Raw genomic sequence first — 13,295 nt, forward strand, 5'->3', positions numbered from 1 at the left:
CAGAGTGCAGTGCTGGGGGTGAGATCAGAGGGAGGGCTCTTTGCACCGGCACAGGAATGTGGTGAAGAAAACATTCACTGTTGCAAATGCGAAACAAAAACTTTGATGGTGGTTCTTCTAAGTTAGTAATCTTTTGCTCTTTCATAGCTTGTCTTTTCTGCTTGCATTTGGCTACTGAATTGTTCTTGGAGTCAATACCTGGCTGTGGACAAGACCTTTATGCTGGGAACTGCACAGAGCAAAGGAAGGTTCCAGATATTGCTCACAGTCACTGTGCTTCCTTTGCCATTCCTTTGTGACTGGAGCAGTCAGACAGTTTGTGTACACACACACTGGAGATGAGGGAGATCTTCGGATCTGCCTTCTGAGGCACCTGAAGATCCTACCTGGATATTTCTAGTCAGGGTGTTGTTGGGGTTGGTTTTAAGCAGTGGTTTATTCATTCCACCCAGCGCTTCAGTGTGGATCGATGTGGTCAGAGATACTCCAGGTGTCTTCCCTTAAACATCAGCTTTTGGTCAGATAAAGGATGCCTCATTTCCAGACCAGCATTAATGCCTTGATGATGATTTGAGAGGCTGCTTAATCCCAACTGCTTTAATGTCCTGATCCAAGGAGGTGCCAGCAGAGTAATGTTTACATTACAATTGAAGTTACTTGCTGTAAATAGAAATGGATGGAGATGCTAAAAGCTTTTGTTGTAGTCACAGACTGTAATAATATCAGGCTCTCCACTCACTATGATTAAATAGTCAGACATTTCCTAAATAAAATTAACTGTATTTGCTTAAGGATGAAGGGTTTTGTTACGATTAGGTGACTTGCATTCAGCTATCCAGCAGAACTTGTAAAGGAAGGTTGGTGTTAAAAGGTGACATTTAAAAGTTCAGGTTTCGTGTGAAGATCTAACTCTGTCTTCTGTTGTGATGGGTGGTGATAAGAACATCCAGGGAATTTCTTGTCTTTAAAATTTGACTGAGGCAGGCAAAGAGCAGAGACAAAAAGAAGCTGCAGATAGACCAGAGGTGTTGTTTCTAGGCAGTTGTAAATAATTGGCTTTCTTGGAGTTTCTATATATCATGATACCTGTGGCATGTTCAGCTGTATTAGACACAGGAATTAAGAGAAAGCATTTGATTCCTTTGGTGAAGAAGTTCATGGGCATTTTGAAATCAGCTGTTTGATATCAAGCAGTATTTTGAGACTTGTGGCTGACCCAAGTGTACAAGTGGTCAGTGCCTAAAGACAAGCTCTGCATGGACTCTGGCTGTGTCATGAGACCAAAAATGCTTTTGTTTGCAAGCACAGGGGTTCATTCTTGGGTTTCAAAGAAAGCAGCCCAGCTTGCCAGGAGCTTTAACGTGCACTGTGTTCATACACTGCTCTTTCTGCAGTTCCTATTAATCCCCCCGGAATAACATTTCTGATGATCTCCTTGGATTTGAAATTCACTTGAAAATATTAATTCAAATCCTGAACATACTTGACTGAGCTGCTTCACTGCATTTTTTCTGGAAAACGGAAAAATGGGATCATGCAGCGACTGGAGGCATTTCTGAAGCAGTGAAATGACCCTTCATTTCTTTAAAAGGCACCTGGCTTGATTTAGGTTGTATGACACATGGTTTTTACAGTAGAGCTGAGGATGGATGGAGTGTCAGAACAGAGCAGTTCATGAGCTGGGCAGCCCCAGCCAGGCCCAGTGGAACTGTGGGCACTGATGGGAGGGAGGCTGACAGTTCCCAGGGACACTGAGAGGTTTAAGCCATCTCTTGTACTTTTCCCAGTGGTTTCTCTCTCTGGAGGGATCTGACCAAGCTTTCAGGTTCCCTCTTCCTAGGAGAATGTTTGCTAAACAGCTTCAGCCAGTTGAAGCTCTTGAGTACAGTAAAGGGAGGAAACAGCATTAATTTCTTACCCTGTCTTCAGGAGAATACAAGAAGCATCTTTGTCACTGAAGAGACACTGTGAAATCTCTTACAAGATGGACACAAACCTTGAAGCTCAGCTTGCCGGTTTTCAAATCAGTTAGGATACATTGCGCAAGAGAGAATTGAGTTCTGAAGTATTTCACTGTAGGGGTTTGTAAAGACAGACACTCTAAATAAATAGAAGTTTTTTCTAGAGGCAGCCCATTGCTCCTGCAATAGTTGTTCCAGCAGTTTGTTGTCTTTTTAGAAGTGCCCTCTGCAGCCTCATGGGCAGCCTCAGCAAGGAACAAGCCAGAGAATGTGGCAGTGTGCTAGGGAATGGTACAGCTCTGATACCTGTTCTGTGGGGAAATGAGGCAGGCAATTACTGATACTTAAAAGTGCAGCACTATCAGACAAAACACATTTGACTGAAACCTTTTCTCTTACTCTTCTTTTTCAATAGAAACTATGTTCCAACTTCCTGTCAACAACCTTGGCAGTTTAAGAAAGGCCCGGAAAACTGTGAAAAAAATTCTTAGTGACATTGGTTTGGAATACTGTAAAGAACATATAGAAGTAAGTATGGCACCTCCAAGGGTTAGAGCTAAAATGCTGCAGAGTTAGGGGGACAGTGAGGTATTTCTGTATGCCATGATTTATTTTTAGACCTGTTTAGATTCCACATAAAGTAGGAATTAATTAGAAACTTGAGATATAATGTACCTGTAAACATTTCTAGAAATATTAGTGGCTACTGAACATCCAGGAATGCTGCAAGAACCAGGAGTGGTGTGGGATACTGGGGCAGAAATGGGTCTGAGGTTTTCAGGAAGTGTTTGTGCTGCAGCAGGTCCTGAAGTTACAGAATCACCTCTGTGCCTGGGTCAGTTCCTACAAGGGAAGGGTGTTTGTGCTGCTCTTCTGGACAAACTTCATCTCTGTGGCTTTGCATGTTCTTTCAGTGTCTCTTTAAAGAGCATTTAAGTGAGATGTGTAAGAAAGAAATGCCAGTCCTTCCTGCTTGCAGAATTCGTGGAGCAAGTCTCACATTTAAGGGGAGAATTCTGAACTGGGACAATGTTACTTGCAGTATTCATTTCAGTGGAGTCCTTATGTGCTGCTGACTTCATGCCAAAGGTGAAATGCCAAAGAAATGCTTCATAAGATAATTTTTTTAATAAGAATTGGGTGTCTTGGACATCACACATGTCCAACTTTAAAAGCTTCCTGTGTGAAATTAATTAAAAGCCAAACAAAACAAATACCACACCACCACCCCCCAACAAAGCAGCCAAAAATCCCCCAAACCCACACATCAGTTTGGGAATGTTTTTCTCCAGGATTGCTTTTGGAATGAGATGAGTTTGTAACTACATTGTTGGGTTGGTCAGGAGGATGAGTGGTGAAGGTGTTCTACAGGTGTTTTGTGATGTGGAGAATATTGAGAGCTCTACCCCTCCCAGGAGGTGCCCCCCAAACTCCCCCACTGCCTCGAGTGATGGTCTCTGCCTTGGCCAGCAGCACTTGGGAGGATGCAGGGGTGCTCAGGAATTGCTTAAGGGAGCCCTTGGGCCTTGGTTCTGACTCTCTGTCCTCTCTTCCCATCTTCCCTTCTCCAGGATTTTAAGCAGTTTGAGCCTAATGACTTTTATTTGAAAAACACTACATGGGAGGATGTGGGACTGTGGGACCCATCGCTTACAAAAAACCAGGTTGGTAAGAGTTTCAGTTGACACTGAGGCTGGAGATGGGTTGTGCTGAAGGGCATTTCACAGACATTGCCAAGAGCTTTTCCTGCAGTTTTCCTCATGGATTTTCATGTGTTGGCAGCTCAAGGGACAGCAAAAAGCTATGTGCTTTTTTCTTTGCTTTGTTAAGTTGTTCCTGATCAGGAGCCTGGCTGGCCAATACTGCAGAGCTGGTGGGTCCTTGTTCAAGTCTGCACATTAGGAGCCCATTCCCACCTGTTCCTAAGCCTAGCACAATTCCACTGGCCCTCTGGCCAAAGGAGCAACAACTTTATACAGCTGGCAATGAGTCTTTTGCCTTTCCTGAAATGTTTTATTCCTGGTTTCCATCCCTTCCAAAGCCGTTTTCACTGGACACGTCTCTGTGCTCAGTGCAGGGTCACTGTCCATGCAGCCCTGGGTCCCACAGGCTGTGTCCCACATCTGCTTTGGGCATTCTAGTTCTGCACAGCAGCTCAGTGATACTGGAAGTTCTGCCGTTGAGATGTTTCTTAGCCAGTAATAAAGGAATTTTGAGTTGAGCCAGCAGTGGAGGGAGGAAATGATGCTGTTGGTTCAAGCAAGTGGTGTGGGCTGCAGCAGCCTCTCCTGGAGCTGCAGGACAGAGTCACCACAGCAGTGACAGGTCAGAAACCTCTCTACAAAGGAATCCCTCTGTGAGCACCTCAGAGCTCTTAGAGGAAACTGGGACCTGTCCTGTGGTGGATTCCTAGTGTTAATCTGAAAATGACCCTTTAGTACTGTCTTGCATAAAACACACTGATGTCCCTTTTTCCAGGTAACCCAGAATAAAAATTGGAGTATAAAAGGAGGCAGCTCTTGGTTGGTTGGGGCCAGTCTCCAGCCCACCAGGTGTGTGAGGCTTCAGCAGGTGGCCAGAACAGATATTCCAGATTCCTTCTGCGGAGGGAGAGTGCAGTTCTCCAGCTCCCTCACCTGTGACCTGTGTGCAGCTCGGTGCACAGGACTTGTTCTGACGCTCAGGAGGAATCTCTGTAACTCTGAATTCCATGTGTTACCCCACCTGAAGTGCCAGGTTGCTTGTGGCTGTCCCCAAGGCCAGTGGACTTCAGACTGTGCTATAGCAGTTGACAAGAGCTGCATTGGCACCGTGTTAAATGGTACAAAAGCTGCAGGCAAACTGCAAGGGTGGGATTCTCAAATTCCTTTTTGTTCCTCATTCAAGATTGGTTTAAGAATCAGGTTTATGCTTTGATCACAAGGAAGAGGCTTGGTGGCTTTAAGGGCTTGTGTAGCCTGTGTCTTGGTAAGCTTAAATCCTTTTGTTCCCCCAAAATAAGTTTGGAATTCCATCTTTGCTATTAAAGTGTATAATGGATAAAGACACTGAAATGGCTCAAGTTATAGATCCATCTTACATCTCTAAAGTTTGGCAGATTTAGGTGGGCAGTATCTAATCTGGATACAGTCTCATTTCCTTAAACAATCCTGCTTGGCTTTCCCCCAGAAAGGAGCTTACAGGGACCTTTTCTTGCAGCTCAGCTGCAGGGAGGAGGCTTTTTGTGATTGATAGGGAAAGACGCTTCTGACTCAGCCTCACCTGCCGAGGCCATGGTTAAACCTTGAGGGACCCCTTGGCACTCACCACATCATGTGTATGTTCATGTGATCAGCTTTTTAGGGCCTGATCTGCAGGCCAGAACTGGGAGAAAAGTGAATTGAAGGTTTGAGACAGTAGCAGGGAGTCTCATGAGTATTGTTTAGAAAATCTGCATAGAGAATATCATGGGTGTTAACTTGCTGAGAAGCGCTGTTGAATATTTAGTCTGTGCTCTGTTCTCTGTTCAAGGACTATCGGACAAAGCCCTTTTGCTGCAGTGCATGTCCCTTCTCCTCGAAGTTCTTTTCAGCCTACAAAAGCCACTTCCGGAACGTTCACAGCGAAGACTTTGAGAACAGGATCCTGCTCAACTGCCCCTACTGTACCTTCAACGCGGACAAAAAGACTTTGGAAACGCACATTAAAATATTCCACGCTCCCAATGCCAATACACCGAGTGGAGGCATCAGCACTTTCAAAGATAAAAACAAACACGAGAGCCTTAAACCCAAGCAGGCTGACAGTGTGGAACAAGCTGTTTATTACTGTAAGAAGTGCACTTACCGCGACCCGCTCTACGAAATCGTTCGAAAGCACATTTACAGGGAACATTTTCAGCACGTTGCTGCTCCTTACATAGCCAAGGGAGGCGAAAAGTCCCTCAATGGTGCAGTTCCATTGAGCTCCAGTGCCCGAGAGGAGGGGGGTATCCACTGCAAACGATGCCTTTTCATGCCGAAATCCTACGAAGCTTTAGTCCAGCACGTGATCGAAGACCACGAACGGATCGGATACCAGGTCACGGCAATGATAGGTCACACTAACGTGGTGGTTCCAAGATCTAAACCTCTGATGCTAATAGCTCCCAAACCCCAGGATAAAAAGCCTATGGGACTCCCTCAGAGGATGGGTGCCCTCTCTGCTGGCAGTGTCCGCTCACTCTCGTCACAGCAGATGATGAACAGACTCACTATACCAAAGCCCACGTTAAATTCTGCAGGAGTCAATATGATGTCAAATGTTCACCTACAGCAGAACAACTACGGGGTCAAATCAGTACCCCCCAGTTACGTCGGTCAGCCAGGGGGGAGGCTCAGCCTCAGTGGCAATGCACCTGTTTCTCTTTCCCAGCAATCACAAAGCATGAAACAGTTTTCAGCAAGTGGCAATGGAAGGCCTTACACTCTGGGAGGGGAGCAGAGGTCCCAGGCCTCAGCCAGGTACTCGCTGCAGTCTGCCAACTCCTCCTCGCTGTCATCAGCGCAGCTCAAACAGGCATCGCTGTCACAGTCCCAGGCAGCATCCAGAGCTCTGGGTCAGTCTGGCTCCAAATCCCCCGTGGCCGCTACAGGTCCTTCCACTGTCAACACCTCGTCCACACAGAAGTGGAAAATCTGTACAATCTGCAACGAGCTGTTCCCCGAAAACGTGTACAGTGTCCACTTTGAGAAGGAGCACAAGGCTGAAAAGGTGCCTGCAGTGGCCAACTACATCATGAAAATCCATAACTTCACGAGCAAATGTCTCTACTGTAACCGCTACCTGCCCACGGACACGCTGCTCAATCACATGCTGATCCACGGGCTGTCCTGCCCCTACTGCCGCTCCACCTTCAACGATGTGGAGAAGATGGCCGCCCATATGCGCATGGTGCACGTGGATGAGGAGATGGGACCTAAAACTGACTCCACCCTGACCTTTGATTTGACATTGCAGCAGGGCAGCCACACGAACATACACCTCCTTGTCACCACCTACAACTTGCGGGATGCTCCTGCCGAATCTGTAGCTTACCACGCTCAGAACACCCCCCCGGTTCCACCAAAACCACAGCCCAAAATCCAGGAGAAATCTGATGTACCAGTCAAAAGTTCTCCACAAGCAGCAGTGCCCTACAAAAAAGATGTGGGGAAAACTCTGTGTCCTCTGTGCTTTTCAATCCTAAAAGGCCCCATCTCTGATGCCCTGGCACATCACCTCCGGGAGAGGCACCAGGTGATTCAGACGGTTCACCCTGTGGAGAAGAAGCTGACCTACAAGTGCATCCACTGCCTGGGCGTGTACACGAGCAACATGACGGCCTCCACCATAACGCTGCACCTGGTGCACTGCAGGGGCGTGGGCAAGACCCAGAACGGGCAGGACAAAGGGACATCGTCCCGGCTGGGCCAGTCCCCAGCGGCAGCGCCCGTGAAACGCACCTACGAACACATGGAGTTCCCCTTGATGAAGAAGAGGAAGATGGACGATGATGACTCCCCCTCTGCCTTTGAGGAGAAGCCTGAAGAACCCGTAGTTCTAGCACTGGACCCCAAGGGTCACGAAGATGATTCATACGAAGCCAGGAAAACATTTCTTACAAAATATTTCAATAAGCAGCCCTACCCCACTCGGAGAGAGATCGAAAAGCTGGCGGCCAGTTTGTGGCTCTGGAAATCTGATATCGCATCTCACTTTAGCAACAAAAGGAAGAAATGTGTTAGGGATTGTGAAAAATACAAACCCGGGGTGCTGCTGGGCTTCAACATGAAAGAGCTGAACAAAGTCAAACATGAGATGGATTTTGATGCTGAATGGCTGTTTGAAAACCATGACGAGAAGAATTCCAGAGTCAATGTCAGTAAGACTGTTGATAAAAAAATCAACTTAGAAAAAGACAATGACAGTTCCTCAGACAGCTATGAAAACCTAGAAGAGGAGTACAACGAGAGCCAAAGTCCCTTCGGCCAGCGCATCTCTGACGTGGGTGGAAAACCCTCGTCCGACAGCACAGTGCAGAACCCCGAGGACAGCATAGCCAAGGAAATCATGGAGGAAAACGCGTTACAGTCTCCAGAGAAGGCTGATCAAAAACAAGAGGAAAGCTCTAAATACAAAGAGATGATTTCTGCTGAAGAGCCAACAAAACTGGTAGGTGATGTTTCAGACAGCGAAGGGGATCAGGATGACCAAGATGATGCAGTGGAATGGAAAGATGGAGCTTCCCAGTCTGAAAGCGGGCCTGGTTCCCAGCAGGTTTCAGATTTTGAAGATAATGCATTGGAAGTAAAACCAGAAGTGTGGACAGATGAATCTTCTCAAAGTGAAGATGCTGGGAGCAGTAAACCCCCTGTGGAGGCCAAGGGGGGTGGATCTGAAAGTGATGAAGAACAGTCAAAGTGGAAGAATCGTTCCTATGGAAAAGTAGAAGGGTTTTGGTCCAAGGACCAGTCACAATGGAAAAATGCCTCCGAGCTGGAGGAGAGCCTGGCCAGCGAGCAGATGGAGTGGCAGAGCAGCACAATGGACAGCGAGGACGGCGAGGGCTTCGGGGCCGTGGGGGCCGAGCCCATGCACGGCAGCCTGCCCGGGGTGGAGCTCAGCAGCCAGCAGGCGTGAGCGGCTCTGCCCGCGCGGCACTGCCAGGGCACTGCTCCACTGCCAGCTGCTCCTGCCCCGCGGGCACCGCCTGGCATGGGAGCCGCTGCTGCCTGGGCTCCTGTACAGATCTGCTGGCCCAGGGGCTGGGGAGTTCCTGCTGGGATGAGCACAGTAACTTAATGTGAAAATGGATACGCTGGTGGCTCCAGAATGCACACAGAGAAACGCAGAGGATTATTTTATCTGCATTTTCAACCCTCCTTTCACCTTGTCCATGTTGAGTTGTGTCTTTCCAAGAGGCCCCTCTCCGGTAGCGCCGTGCCAGCGACCCGGTGCCCTGTATAGCAGACTCTGGGGAAATGGAGTTTTCATGTATCATTCTGAATAGTTGAAATGTATATTTGTACAGTCTTTTAGACCTATTCAAGTGAAGCTTATGGAACTGTTCTTGTGTACCCATCATAGATCTGTTTCTCTTTTTTAGTGTTGCCCTGCTGTGTAATAAATGCTGTACCTAGTTTCCCTAGCAAAGCTTGAGACTGCTCTAGTATCAATTTTGACAAACTTAGTTTTTGCACATAACCTTGTACAATCTCCAGCCAGAGGCCAGCAACATAAAAATATATCTGGGCTCTGTTGTATTATAGAATTTTCTTGTTCTGAATATCCTTGACATGACAACTGATGACAAACATATTTCAGAGCCATTTTCTGAAATCTTTTAAGCTAAAAAAGAAAAATCACATGCAAGAAACAAGTTTGCAGCTACTAATTTTGACACCTTTTAGATCTGTATAAAAGTGTATTGTGTTGAAGCAGCACACTGAGACAAAGTGCTGGGTTTAGATATTTAGTTTTATCTTTAGTTAACACCACCAAGGTGTTGTATTCATTTATACCATCTAATATATACACACTGTTGTAGTATGTATAATTTTGTGATCTTTATTTCCCTTTGTATTCTTCATTTAAGCATCTAAATAAATTGCTGTATTGTGCTTAATGTAAATATTTGCTTTATTATATGCTAATGCTACATTCCTTCCTGGTAAATCCCACCTCACTATATTCAGTTCCTTCTTTTTTGCCTTTGTTTTTCCAAATGCACTTGAGCCCTGCTGGGGCCTCTCTGTTTAGTACTTATTGAATACTTATCTCCTTCAAGGTTATTGAAAATTTACAGAATAACTTGGGCTGAAATGTGTTGCTCCTGTTCAGTGCTGTAGGAACAGAGTTATAAATAGCATTGTACTGGTTTGCCTCTTCTGCATCCTGGGGAAACAAGGTCTGTGAATTCCTCAATGAACCGAGATTTGCTTTTACCTGGAAGACCCTTCTGTGTGTGTCTGGAGCACTGGGCCTGAGGGCCAGAAGGGCAGTGCTGTGGAGCAGTGACCATTCCCACATGGAGGAGCACAGGCCTGGGCCGGCAGGGAAGGTAAAGTTATTGAAACACCAGAAAAACTGAAACTGAGTTTGTTAAAAGCTGTGATTGGTGTGGGGAGGCCAGGCCTGCAGTGTGGCCCCTGTGCAGGGAGCTGCCAGCTGAGCCAGCCCCCTGAGGAGGGGACTCTGATGTGAGAGAACAAAACTGTTCTTCAGTACAGTGCGGGTTGGATTTAAGCACAGCTCATAAATGCAAGTTCCTGCTGTTTAATACTGTACCAGAACTAAACTGACCTTTGAAACTTCCCCCGATGCTCTGAAGGAGGAGGTTATTCTGAGTGGTCCAACATTTTGCACAGCAAAACCATTTCCCAGAGGTCTTGTGCTCTTGTGCAGACATTTGAGTCTGGAGGGCTGGGGTGGGTAGAGCTGTTCCTGCCCTGGAGCCAGAGCTGGGGCTCTGTGCCCCAGGTGATGCTGATGTGGAATGAGCAGTTCTGGGCTTTGTTGAACTGACTGGGTGTGAAGTGATGACTGAGAACAAGTACCTGCAGGGGGAGATTGTTTCAATTTGTCTTGTTCTTTCCCCACCTTTTTTGTGCTTTTTTACCTCAGAGGAGTGGAGGTTGGACTGGCTGGCTCCCAGCTCTGGACTCCAGCAGTACAAGATGTGTTTGAAGAACAATACTGGAAAGACGCTTTGGCATTTACATCAGCAAAAAAGCTCCTTGTGTTTCTCTGCTTTCAGAAAAAAAGCTGAGCCTTAACTCATTTTGTGAGCAGGTTTTCCAAATTACTTCATCAGAAATCACTTCCCAGTCCATCAGGTGAGAGTTCATTAGCTCCCACTCAGAGCTGTCGGTGGGTTGGCAATCTGTGTCCCAACACCACCAGGCAGGGAGTCCTGGAAAGGCTGAGTCCTTTCTAAGAAAACCTGGTTGTGTTCCTTGCTCCTGCTGTGCCGCAGGAAGCTGCTGGCTGAAAATTCAGACATTGAGAAGTTACTTTGTGTCTTTCTTGGCTTTAAGGGATGTTACAAATTCTTTTCAAACTTAAAACCAGAGTACAGCAACCTTTATCTGTTTAGCAATTACACGAACAATTGGGTATCCTTTTATCAATGAGCATCACATTTGTATCAGTACCTGGCAAGGTAGATTTAATATTAGCAAGCTCTGTAGTTAAAAATCAAATTTCAGTATTCTGAACTCTGGGTGTAGTCAGTGAACAGTAAGACTGCAATCTGAACTCTTTACGAGTGTTTCGTTTGCCAGAAAATTCCAGGAAATGCCATTTTATACAGTGATTAAATTAAAGGTCTTGCACACAACCATTCTCTTACCAGAATATCAGGAAGGATGGAGGGTGGTTATTTTAAGTCTTGGCATGAGCTTTCTAGTATTTCAAACCGGTTACTCCTCAAATCTAGCTTTGAGGCTGGGCATGGATTCCTCTCCAGATTTGAGGCTAACCACACTTTTGAGGAAGTCAGAAAGGGGAAGAAAATAGCCCAGCAAAACTGGAAGAACCTTAACCCAATGTGTGTAATTTAGGATGTCGTACAATTAACTTCATGGGCTGGAAGTGACCCACATTTCACAGCCACTCTGCAGTTCTGGAGCGGATCCCCAGCCCCTCCCGCTGTGCTCGCAGAGGAGCAGCTGGTGCAGACTCTGACCCTGCGCTGGGTCCCAGGCCTTCGGGAGCTTCCCGGGCTTCAGCAGCTTCCCGGGCCTTTGGGAGCATCCCGGCCTTCAGGAGCTTCCTGGGCTTGGGCAGCTTCCCGAGCCTTTGGGAGCTTCCCGGGCCTTGGGGAGCACCGCAGCACAAGGACCAGCAGGACTCTGCTCTGAAGGCCGTACCTGGGTGGAAGGAAAGTGCATTTTCTGTCTCAGCTGGGCTCTGCCACGTGCGGGGTGCAGCAGCTGAGGCTGCAGTGCAGGTTACGGGCACAGACAGCGTTCCCAGCCCCGCAGCCGCTGAGCTGTGCCCTGTTCCCTGCAGGGACACCCATGGGGACTCCGTGGGGTGCTGAGGCAGCGCCAGCCCCCTGCGCCGCTGGGCTTGGTGCAGTAGCTGTCGGGTGTCAGGCAGAGCTGGGATGTTCATGCACAGGCTGCTGCACTGACGTGCTGTGGTCCAACACGGGCACTTTCCTGGCTTTTCCTGCTGCTTCTAGCGTGCTCCTCCTTCCTTCCCCTGCCTTCTGCCCCGAGGCACAGCCCCTGAGCAGGGATTTCCCAGCAGGGACACACGGGCAGCTTTGTGAACTCCAGTTCTGTGCCCCGTGGTGAATCATACCCCAAAGCCACCCTTCCCCTCAGCACCTTCCTATGGGGGCTGTGGCTGAGTCCTTTCCCCTCTCTGGGATTGCTGCTCAAACAAAACATTTCTGCAGCCTGATGTCAGAGAGGTGCAGTGAAGGTTCATTGCACGAGCTCTGACTCTCACTGAAATCAGCTCCAGTGCCATTTGCTGCTGCTGTCCCTCTGTCCCGCAGTGGCAGCTCTGTAACAGCAACTCACCAGTCAATACTTGACCCATTGACACATATTTTCATGACAAACCTGAATATTCACCCAGTCTGTTTATAGGAAAATTCTGCCATTCTTGCCACTAAGAAATTAGCAGGCTTCAAACAGTAGTACAGTTACAGGAAAGTTTCCCATTGTGTAGAACACACATTTCATACCCAGCTGTGGTATGAAAACAAATTCATTTCCATTTTTGTCAGAACCTGAAGATTTCAGGAATTTGTGTGCATTGTCTCTCCAGTTTTGTTAATAAAGAAGCTGATTTGGATAAACAGGTTGCTATAAGTAGGAGTATTTTGTTCCTTTTATAACTGATTTGCCTCTCTGTAACCCCAGCCCATTTGTGGTGATCCATTACAATAACCTGCATTGCAGGGGCAGAGACAGCCACTCACTCTGACTCTACTCCTTTATATTTTAATTTGACTTTATCTTTCATCATCAATCCCACTAATAAATATGAAAAGGTTGTGTTCATTTATTTCTGCATCAGAAGAGCTTTGGTCTCCATGGTTACAGCCATGCAGCTTTACTTTCACCATAAGCTTGGTGGATTTTTTTTTCCCTTTACAGATTTTGCAGTGGGTTCTCCATCTTGAGCTTTTCCAGAGGCATTTTTAAAACAAGCATTTTTTTTCCAGTTCTCCATATTGTACTTGATGCAAAGCTGATCATCTAAAAGGTACATCCCCTCCTCTGTTCCTTACTCAGAGAACTAAGGGGGTTTCATTTTCCTGGGCCTGTTTTGAAGTAAAAACCTTAAAAATGCTACAGGTGCAGGGATGGGCTGTGC

The 13,295-nt window shown here is 47.0% G+C and overlaps 1 protein-coding gene and 1 long non-coding RNA gene across 14 annotated transcripts in view; one reads left to right on the plus strand and one right to left on the minus strand.

Annotated features, from left to right (window-relative positions):
• Positions 1-12,776, plus strand: part of ADNP (activity dependent neuroprotector homeobox) — a 27,014-nt gene extending 14,238 nt beyond the window's left edge. For 8 of the 11 annotated variants that reach the window (XM_032126526.1, XM_032126531.1, XM_032126534.1 and 5 more), the window contains 3 exons: positions 2,377-2,489; positions 3,533-3,625; positions 5,472-9,591. In XM_032126526.1, coding sequence (XP_031982417.1) covers positions 2,377-2,489; positions 3,533-3,625; positions 5,472-8,600 — 3,335 coding nt within the window. In that variant the 3' untranslated portion in view covers positions 8,601-9,591. Of the gene's footprint in view, positions 1-2,376; positions 2,490-3,532; positions 3,626-5,471; positions 10,021-10,583 lie in introns of those variants that run through there. The other 3 variants (XR_004243451.1, XM_032126533.1, XM_032126536.1) reach the window with 3 other exon arrangements.
• LOC116452273 overlaps positions 9,069-13,295 on the minus strand; it is a 24,126-nt gene continuing 19,899 nt past the window's right edge. For all 3 annotated transcript variants that reach the window (XR_004243454.1, XR_004243453.1, XR_004243452.1), the window contains exon 5: positions 9,069-11,830. This is a non-coding gene — a long non-coding RNA (uncharacterized LOC116452273). The remainder of the gene's footprint in view (positions 11,831-13,295) is intronic.

Source organism: Corvus moneduloides, chromosome 17 (genome assembly GCF_009650955.1).
Source record: "Corvus moneduloides isolate bCorMon1 chromosome 17, bCorMon1.pri, whole genome shotgun sequence".
Taxonomy (NCBI): Eukaryota; Metazoa; Chordata; class Aves; order Passeriformes; family Corvidae; genus Corvus; species Corvus moneduloides.